Source organism: Protopterus annectens, chromosome 8.part0 (assembly GCF_019279795.1).
Source record: "Protopterus annectens isolate FY-2018-M chromosome 8.part0, PAN1.0, whole genome shotgun sequence".
Taxonomy (NCBI): domain Eukaryota; kingdom Metazoa; phylum Chordata; order Ceratodontiformes; family Protopteridae; genus Protopterus; species Protopterus annectens.
The window spans coordinates 863,563,676-863,586,175 of NC_056741.1; the positions used below are offsets into that span (position 1 = coordinate 863,563,676).

The 22,500-nt window shown below is 42.9% G+C and overlaps 1 protein-coding gene across 2 annotated transcripts in view; it reads left to right on the forward strand.

Annotated features, from left to right (window-relative positions):
* Nucleotides 1–22,500, forward strand: part of CDK20 (cyclin dependent kinase 20) — a 592,070-nt gene that overhangs the window by 84,777 nt on the left and 484,793 nt on the right. For both annotated transcript variants that reach the window (XM_044080368.1, XM_044080369.1), the window contains exon 2: nucleotides 18,232–18,345. In XM_044080368.1, coding sequence (XP_043936303.1) covers nucleotides 18,232–18,345 — 114 coding nt within the window. The remainder of the gene's footprint in view (nucleotides 1–18,231; nucleotides 18,346–22,500) is intronic.

Sequence of the window (22,500 nt, forward strand, 5' to 3'; positions counted from 1 at the left end):
AACTTTTAGTACTCTATAAAAGATCTCTCTACCTTGAGCTGCTACATTTATTTGTGTTTTCTTTTTCACCTCTCTTTCTTATTGTGTGCCACTTTAAAATAGTTTGCTGCTCTATCTGTTTTTTATCCTCTGCTCCTTTAATAATAATATTTGTCTATATAAAATGTGTATTCTTCAGCTCAAAATAGTACTGCACCTTAAGTTGTTACAGAATTATTTATCTGTTCCTGAAGTTGTAAATTTTGCTTATGTGGAGCTTTTCTCCTCGGGCCTGTACGGAAAATGGACATATACCCAGTTAGACTAGCCCGGTCAACAAATATAAAATAAAAATATATATATATATATATATATATATATATATATATATATATATATATATATATATATAGATATATATATAGTGTGTGTGTGTATATATATATATATATATATATATATATATATATATATATATATATAGATATATATAATGTGTGTGTGTGTATGTATATGTGTATATATATATATATATTTATATATATATATATGTGTATATATATATATATATATATATATATATATATATATATATCCATATATAGGTGTGTGTGTGTGTATGTATGTATAAATATATATATATATATATATATATATATATATATATATATATATATATATAATGTTGAGTCTTTCGGCTTTTCCCGGTTAGGGATCACCACAGCGGAACTCCAGTCCGCTAATGATTGGCAGTAGATTTTTACGTGCCAAGTTGCCGGCCCAGACGTACAACCTTCAACAAATGAAGTTGTATCACTCACCTGCATTCTCAAACTAAGGAATTTGAGATGGTAAAAACTGTATTGTACAGCTTTGAAGGCAATGAAGTCATGTTGTCAACAACACAGTCAGTGTTTTGAACTATGGGTCAATGTGTGTGTATATATATATATATATATATATATATATATATATGTACATGTATAATAGTTAATGTGTTTCAATGTAGCCTGTAATATTTACAATTTTAACAGTAAAAGGAGGGATATCTTTATTATTATTTTTATTTTTTCATTGACATTTTTAAGCTTATTTGGACAATTAAGAACGAAGGTGTAGCATTAATTAATTACTACTTATTGTGTGTTCTTTTTATCTACCTTCCCAGTCATTACCAACTTTACCCAGCTAATTTTTTTTGGATTAAGTTAATATAGGAGTGTGGCAACTTACTGTATATGTTTATTATATTGTTTTTATTACTTTGTTTTAATCTTAAAAATTCCATTGCAACGATCTTCGTTATTGTTGTTAACTTGTTACCTTGTTACTTTTTATTATTTATTTGTTTTACACAAAGGGGATATATTTTTTATACTTGATAGTCAACTTAGGTGTGGAGTAAGAGAATAATACCCCTTTTAGATAGCTAATTGATGATTGATTCAATTGAAATGCCCATTCCTTATTTAATAATGCAGTTTGCTTGTATTTTTTATCTGATGAAGGCCTGCCAGTGAGCAGGATGAAAAGCACTTCAGAATAAAGCTTGTTGGAATACCCGTGACTTTCTGTGCCTTCATGTTTCTTCAAGTTAACTTACTCTTGAGTTTTTCTTGAGAGGGCAATCAACTCAGGGTATCTGTTCAGACCATCTGTGAATTCCCTCTTTTGCTTTGTTTTAGTGTCTAACCCTTTATATTACTCGCATAGAGCCCTTTCAGTACCTTATTAGAGACCCTAGTTTCCCTCTAAAGATATTCTACTTTATTTCTGCTGCTACAGGAGTAAAGCCAAGGTACCCTGAGATCTTAAAGTGTTTTCAAAGTAAAACTCCTTCACTTACAAGTTATTGAACTCCATTTTCTTGTCCAAAATCCTATCCTATCTTATCTTCCTTATTCTTTTCTATGAGATACATTTGGTCTCTCCTGCAAATGGTCAGCATTTCCCTATGTCACTGAAATTTCTTTTTAACTCTTTACCAGTGTGCAGTGGTGTTATTTATAGTTATAACTTCATCTTATTCTTGGCTGTATCCTGTCACATTGCTGTCTACTGCCCTGTCAGCCCTGGGTATCACTAAAGTTTCTTCTAACCCTTCCCAGCAGTTTAAATTGTTATTGCATCAGATAATGAAAAGGAAATCTGCAGGGCTTATTTACTTTTTCAGAAAACCCACCATTCATTTTCAGTAATTATGCTCCATGATCTGACAACATTGGCAGCATTGCACATTGTGAAAATACCATTGTTGTGGATTCTATTAAAAAAGACTTGCAAGGGAAAGTGACTGATGAACATTTCAACTACAAAAAATTGCAGTGGCAGATTAGGCTAAATGCGATTATGTGTCTTGAGCTAAATGATAGTTGTTTATTAATTCCTATTTTAAAGTTAAGGTACTACATTATTTAATATATATATATATATATATATATATATATATATATATATATATATATATATATATATATATATATATATATATATATATATATATAGTTTTTTTTTTCTTTCTTTTGGGGGGGTGTATTAACTGAATTTTGTAATGTTATTATATATATATATATATATATATATACATTTTTAACTTCAAATTTTAGGACTTTTTAATTGTTGAGATGGGTCATGTGACTAAAATTAGAGTATATTAAGAGAGTATGGGTGGGACTGTTATGATGGAGTTCCTAATTTTGTGAACGAAAGCACTAAACCAAGGTTTCAGTGTGCAATAAAGTGAAATTTGGCTTCTACTTCTCCAATGGCTGGCATTTCCTGTGTTTTGTAGACTATACGAGGTTTAGTGTAGAGGGTTGTCTGTGAAAATGAGGCAGTTGCTACACTGCCTCAGGATGCTCATATCGATCAAGCTGTCTGGAAAAACTGTGGGAAATTGTCCATTCATAGTGTTAGGTAAATTTGTATGGGCAGGAAAAGAGGTCACACTTAGGAATGGCTAGTGCGTGAGAGGTGTGTTTGTACCTCTGAGCCTAGGCTTAATGTTCCACCTGACAGTAGAGCAGGGCCACGGAAAACCTCTGGAGGAGCACAAACAAAGTGCTATGGGAAAATTTAACAAGCAAAACGTTTGCATCTATAACAACCAGCAGTAACCACTGCTATGCGGCAGTGCACGATAGTGCACTACATGCAAACAAGTGCAAACATGGGGCTTAAATAAAACATGAAATAACACTTTTAAAATGAGCTAGCCAATAAGGACGGTCTCTCTGAGCTGTAGTCCAATCACCCTCAATTAGATGGGATCCCGGCAGCACCCTCCCCCCACAAGGGTGCAGAAGCGCCTTCAGCAACAAAGATGGCTTGAATTTGATGCTCAGAGGTTACAAAATGGACCCAGGAACTGCACACCTGGAACTGAGGTATGCTACTGCTGAACTAGTGCAGTATACCATAAAATGTGGCAAAAAAAAATTCAGACAATTCAAATAGACAGTAGAATGCAAGTACAATTTAAAAGTGAAATATAAGAGCAAAAACAGGCACTCATTGTTGGTTGGAAGCAACGGATGCCTCATATATTTCATTATCTCAGTGAAGAGTTGGTTTTAGTGCTTAAGTGATACCAAACAGTCTAGATTCAGCAAGTCTAAATCTAGCCTATGGTATAAAATACAGAAGTACTAGAAACTCAAAGTGCATAAAGTCACAGTCACAACAGCAAAAACAGTTTAAAGCGGCAATTCACCAGCAATTCCCAGCTTAGAAAGGTGTAGGCCACACTCTGCCACCACATGGGTCTAGACCACAAACCTTCCTAATGTAAAATAACTGGTTTTAAAGCCCAAGTGCTTAAGCCAGAACTAAGACACTTCAGAAAACTCAACACAATAGGCCTTCAACCAGCAATTTCCAACTTAGAAGGGCATAGGCTATCCTCTCCTGCTAGAGGAGTTTAGACCACAAATTCTCCTAATGTAAAGTTACTGGTTTGGAACCAGGTGCTTAAACCACAATAAAAAGATACTTATAATAACAGGGACAGTAAGCCTTCATCAGCAATTCCCAGTTTAGAAGTATGTAGGTCACACTCTCCTACCACAAGATTCTAGACCACAACCCTCTCATTAATCTACTTGTCTTTTTTTTCCAAACAAATGCTAACAGAAGTATGTAGGCCACACTCTCCTACCACAAGATTCTAGACCACAACCCTCTCATTAATCTACTTGTCTTTTTTTCCAAACAAATGTTAACAGAGAAGCATGCTTATTGCATTTTATGGATATCCTTAGTCACCTCTGATTATACATGGAGAGATTTAGAATTGTTCATATACGTTTCTAAAAGTAAATTGCATTCCAGAGTCTCTAAAATTGCTTTGTGCAGGTGTTTGTATTCAGTTTTGATCTGAAAATTACAATAGGCTTTTGCCTTCTTTGCCTAACTCTCCTTTGACTATAGCAGTGGCTATTTATGAAGCTTTTTGTTTTTCAAAAATGCTTCTTTGAATAATATTCATGCAGCGGCTGGAATATGCTTCATTTATACTTTTGCAACATGCTACATGCTGGGTGTGACATAGATTTTCCTTCGTAGCCAGGGTTATTAGCATGAATTCCAGGGAGGATGAGAATGAAGGGATTGAGACTGTGTCCTGTTGGTTGATAAGAGTGGATTTCCTCATCTCGGATATGAAAATTTAGTACTTACAGTAATGTTAAATCTGGATGAGCAGGTCCATCATTGTCAACATACCCACCTTTCTTCCCCTCCCTCAGTGCAGATATGGTTTAGAGGATATTTGCTGATAATGTATTTGATGTTCTTCGTGATTCACTGTTGCAGTCATTACATTTGGGTAATCTGCTGGCAGGTTGCCCTCAGTCGGCCTGATTAACAAAGTCTTGGGTCCTGCGTTGGTTGCTGTCCCTTCTTCCATGACGTCAGGTCGGCAGGGGTATAAAACATGCAGCTGATGTCATTCCATCAGTCTTTCTTGCCGTGCGGTGCCTGAAGCAGAAGCAGTTCGCAAGTGCCGGTCGGCCGACTCCTGAAATTTTCGTTTTTGAGTTTCAGAACCAAAGTCTTCAACTTAAAGCTAAGTACCCCGTTGGGGAAACTTTTTCTTGCTCCTTTCCGATGTCAGTAAAAGTTAATAATTGCATTACTTGTGGAAAGCAAATACCTCCTAAAGATTTTCATCTGTACTGTATTCTTTTCCTAGGCCCTGACCACGACGTACCTTGCTGTTGGTTTTGTGCTTTATTTAATCAGCTCACTATCCATCGTAGGTACATTTTTGCCTCTAAATATTTCTGTTCTTGGTTTAATTATCCAGAAATGAAGTCGGTTAGCCATCCGAATACCCGGATTTCGAAAAAACTCAAAGATAAAGACAGAGACAGGTTTTTGAGGTCCAAAACCGCTGATGACGCTTCTCCTAAGCCAATCGCCAGTTCGCCAGTACTCAGGCTCTTTCGCAGCCCCTGATACCCGCTACTTCTGACTCACAGGCCGCTACTGAGACCCATTCGGAGTCCGGTATGCTGCGAGATATTTCACCTATGGAACCTGTGGATGTCTCTACCTTGGATGGGTCCGGAGCCACTGTGCAGGCACTGGCTTCTGAGTGTGTATTCAGGCCTACAGACTTGCATATTAAACCAACTCCACCTTCAATACTAAGGCCTAAATCTTTATCTTTGTCGAAAATAACGATGCCCAGGCCACATGTTCAGGCCCCTATGCCTAAAAAACAAATGATCAAAATGGCTGAAGATTTAATTACTCTTATCAGGGGTAGTCAGCCCCCCCCCCTTCTAAGAGGCGTAGGGCTGAGCTTGACTATGAATCTTCTGTTCCAGACTCTGTTTCTTCTGACTCTTCTAATGACCTGGATTTGTCCATACCTACTTATGAGGATTCTGATGCAGAGGATTCCATTCCCTCTGCTTCCCCCCTGAGGATTTTTCTTTTGGTGAAACTTTACATACCTTAAGGGAGCATTTCCACTGGGAAAGTAAGGAATTCTCTGATTCAAAAAAGAGGCTTAGGTATTTTCTTCTTTTACCTCAGCATAGACCTTTGGCTATACCTCCTGTACTAGACATTGTTGATGATGTGTTTTCGGAATCCAATATGGCCCCTGATTCCCTTCCTCCAGCTCCTAGTAAACCTGACAGATGCTACAGGGTTCCTGAGTCCCACAAGTTCCTTTTCAAAAATCCTGTTGCAGATCCTGAAACCATTTTTCAGGGGCCTAAGGGCATTAAGGCTTCTACTGCTAAACAATCCTACCCCTTCTGATAGAAACTCCAGGGCACTGGATAGATGAGGAAAAAATGTTTATACTTCTGCAACCTTGGCAATCAGGGCTTTAAACTGCCAATTTCATATGTTAAAATATCAACCGCATATTATTCGACTGCTTAAATAAAAAATGATGTTGATTTCTGACTGTGTGGAAAATAAAGATTTACATGATTTATTGCATTCCGCTGAACAAGTTGGAAAACATACATTGCAATGTAGTTTTGATTCTTTAGATGCCTCTTGCAGGGCTGCTGTTACTGGGTCTGTGCTTAGAAGGCATGCTTGGCTTAAGGAGTAATCTCTGCCTGATCATGTTAAAACGAAATTGTTGGATGCTCCTTTAGATCAGGACCGGCTGTTTGGCAATAAGGCTGAAGAAGTTTTAAAAAAGATGGAAGATAAAGCTAAATCTATGCAAACTGTAAAAGATTTCTTACAAGTGCAACCTCCAAGATTTAGTAGGCACTGGCCTACTAAGAATTGGTCCTTTCCAGCTCCTTCCAGATCCTCTTAAGCCAAATCCAGACACACCAAAAGCACTAGGTTTCAGTCCCAGGGGACTCTCAGAACTAAGCAACGGGAGGGGGCCTCCACTTCCAAGTCTGGAAATAACAAGACACCTTCCCTATGGTAAACAGTCTCAATGACTTTCCTTTAAAATTACCAAACACTTATCTTTTAGCCGCCCCTTTGGGGGAAAGATTGCTCTTCATGCAAAAAACTGGGAGCTCGTAACCCAGGACAAATGGGTTTTAAATATAGTGTCCCAGGGATACAGATTTCATTTCCACACATTGCCATCACCAAACGGGTGGCCAGACCTGCCCCCAAATCAGTGGGCAGAGGCTCAAAAACAAGTACATCTGAAGTAGGCAGACTTCATTTGTCTGCAACCTGTGGGTATCGGATCTGACCTCGGATCCGAGCCGGCATTTCAAAAGCTTAGGCTCCGAGCTCCTAGCTCCTCCCTCTACCCATAACCCCTTGCCAATCCCTGACTGACCTCAGATTTCGTTTGCCGCTTTCAAGTTGCGACGGATTCCTTGAGCTCCTAGTGCAGATAAGTTTTCTGACAGAAAAATTTTGAAAAACTTTAACTTTTTTAATTTAATTAGTTAGAAGTGTTTGTGTTAGGCTTTCCTCTCTCTATCTTTTTAATTTTTTTCTCGGGTTTTGCGTAGTTTGTGTGTGTGTGTGTTTTAGGCCTGTTAGGGCTTAACATGTCTGAAGCCCATAAGGCAGTATTCTCTAAATGTGCGAGTGTGGCCATAAGCTGTCCCCAGCGGATGGCCACACTCGTCATGCTTGGGGTTGAACACCTGTCATCTGGTTGTACCATTTGTGCAGGGTTCAACCCCGAGCTTTGAAGGAGGAGGTCGAGCTGGTTCTGGCGGGACTTCTCCCTCCAGATACCGCTCGGCTTCTGCCCTTCTACACAGCAAACAGTTGCTGTGGGCTCTCCTCCACCGGCTGGGACTCAACCTCCCTCAAAAATGCCGGAGGAGAGAGAGTCTTCTAGGGAGCGAGAAAAGGAGAGGCACAGGGAGAGGCACCACAAACGGAGAGCTGAAACTTCTAGTTCGGCTCCTCCATCCAAGCGGGCCTCTCCTGTGCCTTCTAGCTTCCCTCCTCCTTGGCTCCACTCCCCTCGGTTCTCTCCTGGGCCCGAGGAGGAGGAGGCTAGCCCTTCAACGAGGTCCCCAAGGCGGCTCTCTAGATCCGCTTCGGTGGCCTCGACCAGATCCACCTTCTCCATGAGTGAAGCAGACATGGACCGGATGATGAGGAAATTCATCCAGGCCCAAATGCAAATGGGAGTGCTCCTACCGCCCCCCATCCGGGAGGGCGACCCCTTTTTTCGCCCCTTTGGCTCCTTCTCCGACCCACACCATGGGTTCGGAGCTGTCGGCGCCGGGCAGAGTTGGATCCGGGGGTGGGTCGGATCCGATAGGTCGGCGCACTCGGATCCGTCCCATCCCTTGAGTGCTTGGTGCCGGACCCGACCTCTCGGAGCGAGGACCGAGCCTCGGATCCGAGGGAGCTGGTGTGTCTTGGCTCCGTCTAGGTCGGAGCACACGGTCTCTCGGATCCGGCGGTCTCGGCTCCGGCTCCGATCCGCGGCGGATCCAGTGGGGGTCGGCTCTCGGGTTTAGAGAAGCTGGCTCCCCTCGGCCTTCGGCGTAGTGGAAAGGGCACTGTTGAGAACTTCCGGACCCCGGTCCCTGCCACGGCTCCATCCCGCTCCCTTGCAGTTGGGCCAGGCCCCACCAGCCGGTCCCAGGGACAGCCCGCCTCGATGTCCCAAGTAGTTCCCTTGGAACATCCAGCTGCGGAAGAGTACTCCTCGGACAGCCCCGAAGAAGTACCTCGGACGTAAGTGCAAAAGGAGGCACATGGACTCCCGAGTCCGTTACCGAAGACACAGACTTGGATGAAGGGGAAGGCTCCCCAAGATCACCCCCTGAGGACGTCTCATTTGGAGACATTATGGAAATGTTGAGGATCAGGGGGTCTGCCCCAAGGCCTCCTCAGACGAGTCTGTGTTCTTGGAGGCATTCGAGGCGGGCCCATCTACCTCTTGGGTGTCCCCTCCTGCCGATCCTCTGGTGGACCTTATATCCATCAGAGCATGGAAGGATCCGGACACCGTTGAGCCTGTACCCAAGCGTCCTGACCGTATCCTTTCCTCCGGACCGCACTCACTGGAGCAAAGGCCCCCCAGTAGATGCCATGATGATGGCTGCAGCCACTAAGAGGGAATTGGCCCAGGAGAGTCCCTCTATGCATCCTCCGGGCAAGGAGTCCCGCTCGAAGGATCGCATTGGGAAGCGAGTTTTCAGTTCAGCAACCTTCTCTTTGAGAGCGCTGAACTACATGGCACACGTCATCAGGATGCAGCGGGATCTGATTAAAGAATACGCTGCATCTCCCCCAGAGTCCATGTCGGGTGAGGATAAGCAGGTATACTCCACCCAAATGGCCACTCTTAGAGCAGTTTCTAATACATCTATGCGGCTGCTTTCTCACGCTAGCGAGGGAGCCACTAGAGCCAGCGGAGCAGGCCTAGTCATGAGGCGGCAGGCCTGGCTCCGCCACTGTGATTTCGCAGAGCCCTTCAAGGCGACTTTCGCGAATGCCCCCTTCGATGGTTCTGCCTTGTTTGGTAAAACTGTTCGCGAAACATTAGTCCAGAGCGAGAAGGACGGGAAGACGCTGTCTGCCGTCGGAGTCCGCTTCTCAGCTCCCCAGAGGTCCTTCTCGAAGAACCAAAAGGGACAGAAGAAGATGTGGTTCCGGAAGTCGCAGCAGTCCCAACCTGCTCCGGATAACCAGTCCTTCCGTGGCAGAGGAGGACGGGGAGGTCGCCGTCCTAGAGGCAGGGGGGCTCCTAGCAACTTTGGGTCCAGAGAACCTTTCTCTGATAGACCCACGCAGCAGCCCTGAAGGGTTGCCCGACTGTCCGTCTCTGGAGGCAGTCGGGGGGCATTTTTCGAGGCACCTAACTTCTTGGGAGTCCATCACAACAGACCGTTGGGTGCTTCGCGTGATATCCAGTGGTTATACAATTCCCCTTTTCAAAGTTCCCAGATCTCGCAGCCTCCCAGATGTTCTACCCGACCAAAGGGAGGCAGCAGCTATCGAAATCGGACAGCTGCTAGAAAAAAGAGCTATCCAGTGCGTCCCCCCAGATCAAACCGGGTCAGGGTTTTACTCCAGGTTCTTTTTAGTGCCAAAGAAAACGGGGGACTTAAGACCTATCTTAGATCTTTCCCTGCTGAACCTGTCAGTAACCAAGCAAAAGTTCCGGATGGTCACCCTTCAATCTATACTCCCCCTCTTGAGGGAGAACGACTGGATGTGCTCCATCGACCTCAAGGACGCGTACTACCACATTCGCATGGACAGATGGTCCAGGAGGTTTCTTCGCTTCCGGCTGGGAGCCAGTCATTATCAGTTCAGGGTCCTTCCCTTTGGTCTCACCTCAGCCCCCAGGGTGTTCACCAAGGTTCTAGCTGTAGTAGCGGCCCACCTGAGGCTCCAGGGATTACAGGTCTTTCCGTACCTGGACGACTGGCTCCTAACGGCATCATCAAGGCATCTCCTGTGCTCAGCCAGGGACTACTTCCTGCGTATAGCCCCAAGGCTGGGCATCACTGTCAACTGGGAGAAATCTTTACTGCACCCCACACAAGTTATAGATTTCATAGGAGGAAGACTAAACACCAGGTCAATGCGAGCCTTCCTCACCCCAGACAGAATTTCCAACCTGAAGTGTCATGTCGCAGCGGTCCTGCAACCATTTCCGACAGCAGCTTCGGTCCTGAGGGCCCTAGGTTCGATGGCGGCAGCTATCCCGCTTCTTATTCATGCGCGCCTACGCATGAGGGTTCTTCAATGGACCCTTCAAGTTCAGTGGTCCCCTCTCTGTTCCTCTCTCAACACTCCGATAGCGGTCAGCAAAGCATGCAAGGATTCCCTTCTTTGGTGGCTTCAATCTCCGGAGCCTCTGACAGGGAGACCTTTTTGTGCAGCATTTCCCCGAGCCACAGTGACCACGGATGCTTCTTGCCTCGGGTGGGGGGGGCATTCTGCGGGAAAGATTGTCCAAGGCACGTGGAACTCCACAGAGACTTCGTTGCATATAAACGTCCTGGAAATGAGGGCGGTGCTTCTAGCGTTGCAAGCACTTCACCACGTTCTTCCTTCAGGGACTATTGCGATCCAGACGGACAACATGTCTGTAGTCTGGTACATCAACAAACAAGGAGGAACCAGGTCCTATCCCCTTTGTCGAGAGGCCATGAGAGTCTGGGAATGGGCAATTTCCACCAAACGCTTTCTTGTAGCAACGCACATTCCCGGAAAATCCAACATCCTTGCGGACAAACTCAGTCGCACCATTCTTTCCCCTCACGAGTCGTCTCTCAATCCTCAGGTAGTGAAGAAGATTTTTGCGTTTGGGGCAACCCTGTTGCGATCTTTTGCCTCTCACTCAAACGCCAAATGCGGCAATTTCTTCGCTCTGCTTCCCCACCAGGGAATTCCGAGACGCAGCTGGTGCATGCTTGGCCTCCCGGTCTCCTTTATGCCTACCCTCCACTACCTCTAATGCAGAGGCTTCTGCAGAAAGCCAACAGTTTGGGGAGCAGAATGATTCTCATTGCCCCGTTCTGGCCTCGTCAACCCTGGTTCCCCTTTGTATGGTCTCACAAAGTGAATCCACCCTGGATTCTGGATCCGATTCCGGATCTCATCTCCCATCCTCTGGGAATTTCGGTCCCCAATCTACGCACCCTGAAATTGACAGCTTGGCTGCTCCAGTTCCATCCTTGATTAGGACTCCCTGATTTCTCGTCACCGGTCAAGGCCATTCTAGTGGCAGCTCATAAACCTTCCACTAGGCAGGTTTATCGGAGTAAATGGAAGAGATTCTCTATTTGGGCGGTCCAGAAAAGTTTGGATCCTTTTTCAGCACCTATGTCGGCAGTGCTGGATTTTTTAACAGACCTCTTTCATCAAGGGGCAAGTTCTTCCATGATTAAGGTACAATTGGCAGCCATCTCTCATTATCACATTGGCCATGAGACAGCTCCCCTTATGACGGCGAAATTGTGCAAAACCTTTCTTAAAGGGATTTTTTTGTTGAGGCCTCTAGTCAAAGACATTGTACCACCTTGGGGACCTATCTTTAGTTCTGCAAGCCCTTACTGCTCCTCCCTTCGAGCCTGCAGCGTCTACAGACCTGAAGTACCTTTCCTGGAAGACTGCCTTCTTAGTAGCTATCACTTCAGCCAGAAGAGTGTCTGAACTTCAAGCTTTATGCGTCAAGCCGCCTTACCTTTCCTTCTTTCCAGATAGGGTGTGCCTCAGGACCAATCCATCTTTTCTTCCAAAGGTCGCTTCAGAATCTAATATCAACCAATCAATCAACTTACCTGTGTTTTTTCCCAAGTATTCAAACAAAGGAGAATACAAACTGCATTCCTTGGATGTTCATAGACAATTACGATTTTATATTCACAGAACAGCTGGTCACAGGCAATCAGATCAGCTGTTCGTCTCCTTTGCTAAATTTGCTTTGGGTAAAGCAGTTTCTAAAGTCACACTATCGAGGTGGATTGCTAATTGTATTCTGCAGGCTTATGACACTTCAGGTAGACCTGCTCCTCAGAGGGTTACGGCTCATTCTACTAGGGCAGTCTCCACGTCAGCCGCCTTTTAAGTCCCGTGTGTCATTGGATGATATCTGCGCGGCAGCCACTTGGGCCTCACCTCATACCTTTATTTCTCATTATAAGGTGGATGTTGTTTCCAGAGGAAGAGCATCCTTTGGCTCAGCGGTGCTCCGAAACATCCTTCCATGACGGCCGCCCAAGATTCAGGTAGCTGGGGACTCTGTCCCACAGGTTGCAGACAAATGAAGTCTGCCTAATTCAGATTTAAAAGTTATGTACTCACCATAACGTTCCATCTGAGTAGGTGACTTCATTTGGATGCAACCGTCCCCCCCTCCATCCCCCTGACCTTTATACAGCGAGTATTTTTTTGCTTTGTCCAGTTACTGTTGTCAGTATTATATAGGCAAACTCAATCTGAGGTCAGTCAGGGATTGGCAAGGGGTTATGGGTAGAGGGAGGAGCTAGGAGCTCGGAGCCTAAGCTTTTGAAATGCCGGCTCGGATCTGAGGTCGGATCCGATACCCACAGGTTGCATCCAAATGAAGTCACCTACTCAGATGGAACGTTATGGTGAGTACATAACTTCGAATTTCCCTCTTAAACATGGGAGCTTTTCAGCCGGTACCAGAACAGGAAAAGGGACAAGGTTTCTATTCCAGGCTTTTCCTGGTACCCAGAAAAGACAAATCATGGCGTTCAATTCTGGACCTTTCTACTCTAAACACCTTTATGGCCATTCCAAAATTCAAGATGCTGACTCTTCACCAGTTACTTCCTATGCTAGGCAAAGATGCCTGGTTGGCAACTCTAGATTTAAAAGAAGCATACCTGCACATCCCAATCAGGGAATCGTGCAGAAGATACCTATGCTTCAAAGCAGGCTACTTGCATTATCAGTTCTCTGCTCTGCCCTTTGGCTTTTCTGCTGTGCCCAGGGTATTCACAAAGTGCCTGGCTCCAGTAATTGCATTTTGCAGACAAAGAAATATTCAAATATATCCATACCTGGACGTTTATCTAATTCAGGCAGAAAACCATGGCATTCTTCTAAATCATCTGGCGTTTGTAAAAAAAAAAGGTTCTAACTTGTCTGGGGTACACCATAAACGAAAAGAAATCACAACTGGTACCCTCTCAACAGATTACATTCCTGGGTACAAGCTTGAATACAACTGCCCAGATGGCTTTCCTCATGCCAGAGAAGCAAATTCATTCAACACTATGGTTATGTGGTACATAAACAGGCAGGGGGGAACACATTCCTACCCCCTCTGCAGACTAGCCATGGCATTGTGGCACATGGCCTTGAGCTACCAAGTGCACCTACGAGCTCAATTCCTGCCAGGAAAATTGAATACACTGGCAGATGGACTAAGCAGAAATCTCATGGACCCACATGAGTGGAAACTGGAACCATGGATTTTCAACATGTTGACAAGCAAATGGGGGAGCCCAGACATAGATCTATTTGCCCCCCCCCCCAGAACTACCAGTTGGACAAATTTTGCACAAGGACTCCCCACAAAAAAGCCTGAAAAGTGGATGCTCTGTCCTTCAGCTGGAAAAACCTATCACTCTACGCCTTCCCCCCTCTGCCTCTACTCTGCAAAGTTCTGCTAAATGTCAAACGGGACAAACCAAGAATTATTTTGATTGATCCAGACTGGCCACGCCAACACTGGTAACTGCTCCTGCACAGTGTGTCACAAATATCTCCATGGCACCTGCCTCAGACACCTTCCTTGCTGTCTCAGCAGGAGAACCAAATTCTGCACTATCAGCTTCCAACATTGCACCTTGCAGCTTGGCTAATCACTTAAATTCACCCTTAGCGCATCCCTCAGCAAACCTGTGATGGATGTCATCTTGGAGGCAAGAAGACCTAGTACTAGAAAATCTTATGCTGACAAATGGAAAAGATTCTGTGCCTGGAACCAATCTTTAGGAATGAGCACAGCAGCGCCCAATTTACCTCAGACTTTGCAATACTTAACTGAGATGCTTCACAAGGGCCTGTCTTTTTCCTCTATTAAAATCCACGCTTCAGCTATTTCAGCTCACTGCAAAACAGAACCACCCCTCTTTTCTCATCCCCTGCTCAAGCAGTATCTCAGAGGGGCAAAGAACTTGAGACCACCCAGGAGAGCTCCTACCCCTGCCTGGGACCTTAACTTTGTTTTGGAGAAACTCACTCTACCTCCTTTCAAGCCTGCTGCTACTGCAGACTTAAAATTTCTTTCTTGGAAAACAGCCTTCCTTTTAGCAATCACTTCAGCTAGAAGGATATCTGAATTACAGGCCCTTATGGCAGTGGAGCCTTTCATCATCTTTCATGCGGGCAGGGTATCTGTGAGGACCAATCCATCCTTCATGTCCAAGGTGGTTTCCACTGTGGCTCTTAATCAGTCCATTCATTTGCCAACCTTCTTTCCCAATCCACAGAACAAAGGGGAACAGATTCTGCATTCCTTGGACGTGTACAGACAACTTAGATTCTACTTTGACAGAACTAAATTTCGAAGAAAATCTGGCAAATTGCTAGTAGCATTTTCTGCTGGGGCAGAGGGGAAGGCTACTTTAAAACAAACCATTTCTAAATGGATAAGCCATTGCATTCATTTCTGTTATAAGCACCATGGAACCTATCCCCCAGGTGATCAAATCTCACTCCACTAGGGCGGCATCTACTTCTGCAGCCTTTCTCAGAGATGTTCCTGCCAGAGATATTCTAGAAGCTGCTACCTGGAGTTATGTACATACTTTCAGCAAGCATTATCATTTACCAATTTTCTCTAAATCCAGAGCTGGCTTTGCCACTGCTGTCTTACAGGGCCTTATAGCTTTTTCCTAATGCTGTATAAATTTCTCCTCCCAACCATAGCTTTGGGAATCTACCCAGATGTAATGATTGCAACAGTGAAACATGAAGAACATAGTACAGTTGTGTACACTTACCATAAATGTAGATGTTCAAGTGTATTCACTGTTGCAGTCTTGATTAGCCTCCCTCCAGCCCCCTGTTTTTCTCTGACTATACCTCTACTTTTTGTTACTATGCTTAAAAGCCTTTTTGGTGTATTTACATTTGGTTGGAGGTATATTTTTGTGTTTTTAATTTTATTTGCTCCCCATTCAGGGGGCACTTGACATCTGGGGCAAGAAAAACTGATGTAATGATGTCGGCTGCATGTTTTATACCCCTGATGACCTGATGTCATGGAAAAAGGGACAGCAACCGACGCAGGACCCAAGACTTTGTTAATCAGGCCGACTGAGGGCAACCTGCCAGCAGATTACCCAAATGTAATGACTGCAACAGTGAATACACTCGAACACCTACATTTATGGTAAGTGTACACAACTGTACTTTTCTGATCACATAGCAGAGATCTAAATCTGTATATTGCTGGTATCTGTATGCGTATCTTGCTGGTAAAGTATTTTGAGTAAAGAGTGACTGGCTTGCAGGCTACGAAAGTTTCACATAGCAAGCAAACAGCCACTGACATTAATTCTTTTAGTTGATGAGGCTGTACCTGCTCATCCAGATGTTATGGTAAATACTTGTATTCCAGAGAAGGGAACGTGCTGTATACTCAGTACAGGACACCTAAGCATGAGTTAAAGGAGACATGCATGGTCAAGTACAGGAACTTGAGACTTTTGAGACACCAGACGAAAGTTCCAAAGTGTCATTCCACTTCAAAAGACCCTGATAAGGTAAGTACTTAAGTTGGTATTTTAACCTAAGGAATTCAGTCAACAGGATACTGAAAGGTTTTATATTTTGATCATACCTAGCTCATATTTATCACTAAAAGGATTAATTCTGACATGTTATAACCAGTGCAACCACCTCTAATTACACATTCTGTTCTATTTTAATGGAGATACAAAGCTGCATCAGACTGGGTAGTTATGAAAGATTATTTTACCAGTGCTAGATTCTAATTGAGGATACGCAAACTTTTTAATGGACGATCAAAAGAATATTACACTGCCTTCTTTAGTTTTGTAGCTTTATAGTTTACACAGTCTTAAAATTTAGATGCTTGGCTTGTTAACTATGAGGCATGTGTCATTCATGTTTACATATCTGTTTATCATTAGGTCACTGTTGCAGCAGCATAAAGATATATATATCAATGTATCCTGCCAAGGATATTAAATATCTGGATGTTATGCTAAAACTTTTGGGTGCATTCCTTGCGCAGTCTACATCCATTGATGAATGAAAGCATGCCAATATGAAAAGGATATAGGGTTGCCAAAATTCAGTACTTTCTTACCGTTGAAGAGTCAGTCAGATTCCTGGTGGTATTGTAGTGTGTCTTCAGTGTCAACAGTCCAGTTTTTATATCAATTGATGGACAGATAAATACCCCACTGGGAGCTTACTTTCTTTTTCTCTCTAAAAAATTAGTTGCATTACCTCATGATAATAAGTAAAACTATCTTCCAAATAATGAACTTTTATGGAAGTTATCTGAAAGATCAAATGAACTTAAATCTAGATTCTCCAATACATATTAATTACAGTGAAAGGATTTTTTTATACAATACTTAACAGTAACAATGATTACTTTGAAAAAGTAAAAAAAAAAATCCTAATCCTATCAAAAGATTAACATACGCAATTAAAACTTTGTAGCCATGAATAATGTCCCACTTTGGACAGTAAAAAATTGTTAGCTTTGCGAGAATCCTGATATCTGCTCCTTTTTGTTGAGAGATTTCAATAATGGTTATTATGGAAGCTGGCACTGGAAGGTGTGGCAAGATTGTGTACAGGAGCGGCCTTAGGTCAATGGGTGCCCTAGGCAAAAGGGCTCCATGGCACCCCCACCACCCCTATCCTGGTCTACTTACACCAAATAAATACTGGAAACGCGCCCCTGCTAGAGCGGCCACCTAGTTGGCCTATGCCTAAGGCTGGCTGTGATTGTGTATTGCTTTGTTCGTAGAATAGTTTTCTCAAGTGAATCTCCCCACCCTCCATGTTGAAAAAGGCCTATATTGCAAATCTGAAAAGATCGTGGTTAATTTTGCATACATAATTGTTTTTTATTATGCCTTTCACTTTTGAGGGGTGTTCGAAGTGCTGTAACTTCTTCTTCTTCATTTGGCTTTTCCTGGTTAGGGGTCGCCATAGTGATTTAACTGTCCGCTTATGATTGGCAGTGGAGTTTTACAGTGTCAAGTTGCCAGCCCAGCGCCCAACCTTCCACAGAAGGCACACACACACTCATACCTAGGGCCAGTTTAGTGTGTCCAGTCCACCTACACCATGTCTGTGGGATGTGGGAGGAAACTGGGATACCCAGAGGAAACCCACACGACCACAGGGAGGATATGCAGACTCTGAACAAAAGGCACCCCAGCTGAGGATCGAACCGGAGAACCTCTTGCTGTGAGGCGGCAACACTAACCGCTGCACCAACGCGGCCGCTCTTCAAAGTGTCTGTGACTAGCTGCTGGAAAATTCTTCTTTTTCCTCTTTTTGCCTTTCCTGATTAATTGTAATTGTACCATTTACATACATGCAGGCTGCAACATGCAGATTTCAATAAGATTATGCTGCATTTGTTAGGATAGCAACCCTTGTAAGTTCATGTAGTACATGACTGCAGAAGACAAGTTAATGTGTCCTCTTATCCCAGATCTGTGGAAGTTCTACATTATAGTATGACAGAAGTTAGGTTTTCTAGAACTGTAATAGATTACCCATATAAGTAGACTGTCTCGCATTTTATAATTCTGTCCATATTTTAATCAATTTTATCTGATTAATTAGACAGGTGAGACCGTGGCTTTGAAGAAGGTAGCGCTGAGGAAGTTGGAGGATGGAATTCCAAACCAGGCACTTCGAGAGATTAAAGCACTGCAAGAAATAGAAGAAAATCAGTATGTAAGTGCTGTTGCATTTTTAATGCATTTCCATGTTTTCATCTGTTCTCCTGCATGATGCAGGCAAGACCATCATAGCAGTAGTGACCTTTAAGTAGAACTTTACTACTGTATTCAGTATCAGATTTGCAATGTTCTCCTGCATGATGCAGGCAAGACCATCATACCAGTAGTGACCTTTAAGTGCACCTTTACTACTGTATTCAGTATCAGATTTGCAATGTTCTCCTGCATGATGCAGGCAAGACCATCATACCAGTAGTGACCTTTAAGTGCACCTTTACTACTGTATTCAGTATCAGATTTGCAATGAGCACAAGTGTAAGTTTTCTAATCATGGAAGAGAGAGTGGTTCACAAAAAAATTGGTGGTCGGGAAGGAGTATACGAATGTATGATGGATAGTTAAATCTTATACTGTTGAATAATAGTGCCTATTTTATTTCACTAAGGACAACTTTCCTTTAGAGTATGGCTTTACTAGAGTATCAGTAGAGTTCCATCTTGTTTTTGTGGGAGGGGATCACTCTAACAATAGGTGTATTAAGAAGGAGCCTTGTCACCTAAATATAGAATTAAGGCCAGCTGGGCATTAGGACTGCTCAGCAAGTAAAACTTATCTAGGTTGCGGGACTCCCTCACCATACCATAATGTGTCTCACCATTCAGCCTGTTCAGAGCTTCACTGGCACACCTTAGTATTGGAGGTATATGTGGCCCTAGGCTGCTTTTTTGCTGACTCAAAGAAAATTCTCAGTTTTTATTATTATTATTTTTTTTTTTTAGGAGTAGCTCTTTTGGTTGTTTTTCCTTTATTATTCAGTTATCCTCCATTTTTTTTGAACATTGTCTTTAACTCCTCCAAATTTTTCCACAGGAATATTCCTTTCTGTTTTGGACCCAGGCTCAACTTCCCATCTACTTTGTTATTCCTATTTAAGTTAGGCTCTTCACAGAAGGTACCTCTCATATGTATATTTCCTTATTTGATACAATCCTTAAGTGTTTATGGTGGACAAGTCTTTAATAAGTTGGTCTATGGAAAGAGTATTCCTTCCTAAGATATAACCATGTTATGCATGCTTTGCTTAGGGAAATAACATAACATACAGAAATTTTATATTAATATGGAGTTTTCAGTTTATCCTTTAGTGTTATTTTAAAACCAAATAAAGACTGATCATCTCCAGCTTCATATAGAGCAATTTCAGATTACAAACTATTTATGGATATGCTAGCAAAGGAAACAGATTGGTTGACAAAAAAATTGACTCAGACTAGGCAGAGTTCATTAGGGAAAGGTAAACATTTGCTAATGTTTTAAAGGCTTTTTTACTTATTGAGGATGATTGGGAAGTTGTCATAATGGTTAAGGTGCTAACTTTACATCCACAAGATACAGGGTTTGATTCTCACTTTTGAAGGGAAATTGGCTACGCTTAAAATGGTCTGCAAGGCCAGCTAGCCTAGTACTTAATAACTAAAACAGTACCTTCTGGAACAAGATTTATCTATCCCTTCTGTCTTCAGAGCCATCAACTTCTCTAGCATCTCCTAAACAAAAACATTTAAAGAAAGGGAAGGCTGGTAAATCCCATAGACTGAAACCCATGACAAGGTCTATCCATCTCTTTTACTTAAACTCCCAACTACAGAGGAACCTGTTAAAAAAAATTATGATAACTGTGGTTGTTAATTTACAAGAACCAATTCAGTTGTGTCCAGCTGTTGCCAGAAAACATACTAGTTGTCTGTTCTAGATAATACAGGGACCTTCCCATCCAAATGTTATTAAGGTCTCCTACTCCATCAGACATCTCCTCCCCAGCCTTACCTCATTCCCTCTATTAATTATAACAGGCAGGTTAGGAGATGCCATAGTGAGGGCTTAAGTGAGGCACTCTACTACTTAAATTCTCCTTTAGCTGTGGAAACCTGGGAGTCCAGATCAATTTTTTCCCTCTGCTCCAAAGATGTCTTTGAATACCTCACCAGACAACAGTTTTAAGTGCAAGTCTTGAGGATACTAATATCATCCTCCCCATCATTGAGCTTCACTTTGGGGTCTGTGCCAATGTCAACCACTGAGATACCATTCTCTCATTCGCTGCAAAGTTTGAGCCAGTGCTGACTTTGCTGGCATAGAAAACACTCTTGACATCAGTGTTTTCGATGTTTGTGCTGTCTGCAGTAATGACATTTGCATTGCTGTTGCTGACACAGGAATTTCAACACCAATGTTGATGCCAGTGTTTTATATGTATATGCTGTTCCAACCTCCCAACCATTCAGCTCTCATGTTTTTCAGCATCTTCTCTCTCTCTCTCTCTCCCTTTCAGTGCTGACTCAGCCTTCAGCATTGACATATTGCTGAGTCTACAGTTGCATTGGCTTCCATTGGCTCTATTACAGTGCCACCACAAGTCAGATGAGAGTAGCCTTTACTTTGGCTATTGTCTTTATCTCCTGTCACAGAGGATTCTGGAGAGGTGTCTGGCTTTTTTAAGTATCATTGCACATCTGCCGTAAAAAGGTTGCCTTTCTCCTCCTTTGATTTTTCTCCTGAATTTACCAAAGAAAGGCTACATGGTAAAGAAGCACATATATTCTCCTTCAGGGTCCCCCATCACATACATTTATGATGAGGAAGACTCTTACTACCCCCCCTCCATATCTTCCTCTGATGGCCGTATATTTGGGGAGCTCCTGGAGCTAATGTAATATGGACTACCAGCCCAATATTCTTTCCACATTGGAGATTGCTGAGGGCCTGTGGGTCTACTTAATAGTCCTCATGGGTAATCCCTCTACGATGGAGAAAGAGATGCCAATGCAGCCACCTGGGCAACACCAGTATAGTGTCTGTTATTCCAAAGAAGGATAGTTACATACTTTGCCCACTGAAAGAATAGGGAAGTCTAGTCCAAAGTACCCATCTGTGATGCCACTGGCTCTGTAGCTATCCTAAGAAGGCTCTAATACCCCAGAGCCCAACTCTTCATTAGATAAAGCATCGAGTGCAGTGACCAGATTAGAGAAGTGGGTTTATGAATCCAGTATGTTCTATCCCGGGATGCTTAATTAACTGTCCTACATGGTGAAATTTCAGAGGAATATTTTACATGACGTCCACCAGGTCATGGAGCATCTGTCAGATGGAGTGTTCAAAGAGAAAACTGCTGTCCCAATCTTTCTCTTTTTCATTAGTTGCCAACCTTATGATAAAGGTTTAGTTGGGGCTGAGAGATGTCACATTGCTGTTCAATGCTATGTGAGGTGAGTCTAACTGATTTAGTCAAGGACACCAGGGCAACTTTTATGATCTGTCTCTTGCAAGGGCCAATGTCTGTTTGGCCTTAAGGTTAAAACATACTTGTGTGAAAAATATGGCAAAACACTCACCACTGTGGATGTGAAGTTTCAGTGCTTTTTTTTAGAATGCAGATGAGCCAGAGCTGCATGTTTCTCAACTGTCTAGAAAGCACACAAACAACCATGGTAATGTCCAGAAAGATTTTGAACATAGAGATAGTGGCCCTCAGCAATGCTAGGCAGCTGTAGCCCACCTACCAGTGAGCAACATCAACCCTGAAGTCTTGCTGGGGTGTGCCTTTCTGGAAACAGTCAGGAGCTGCTTTTCCTGACCTTGGTCTATGCAGGAATGCACCACCACAAACAGGTGGTTCATATCCAGACAATGTAAAGTTTATTTTATAATATATTTCTATAAAATAGTTCAGGACCACAAGAATAGGACTGGAAAAAGGTCCAATCATTTTGCAGTAGGCCAAACAAAAGAATGGATCTATCCACTTGTTGTTGTAAGATTTTCTGGTGTTGGACTTTTGATAAGATGACAGCATCCTGACTGTTCTGCCAGAAAAGGAAGGATTGCAGACAGCTGTTGGAGGTGGAGAAGCCTTACAGACAGGCAGACATAGTAAGTAGATGTCTGGTGAGTTTTGCTAGATAATAAGTAACATTCCTGTGGGATTCAGCAACAGGGACTTCTCCAGCAGATGAGGCAGTAACAGAGGGAATCAGACCTACTGGGACTAGTTATGAACTAGAAGGATTGACCTTCAGTTTTGCCATCTGGATGAAACTCGTCATAAAGATAATCTATGTAAGAGATGTAATGTAGAAATTAATGCTGA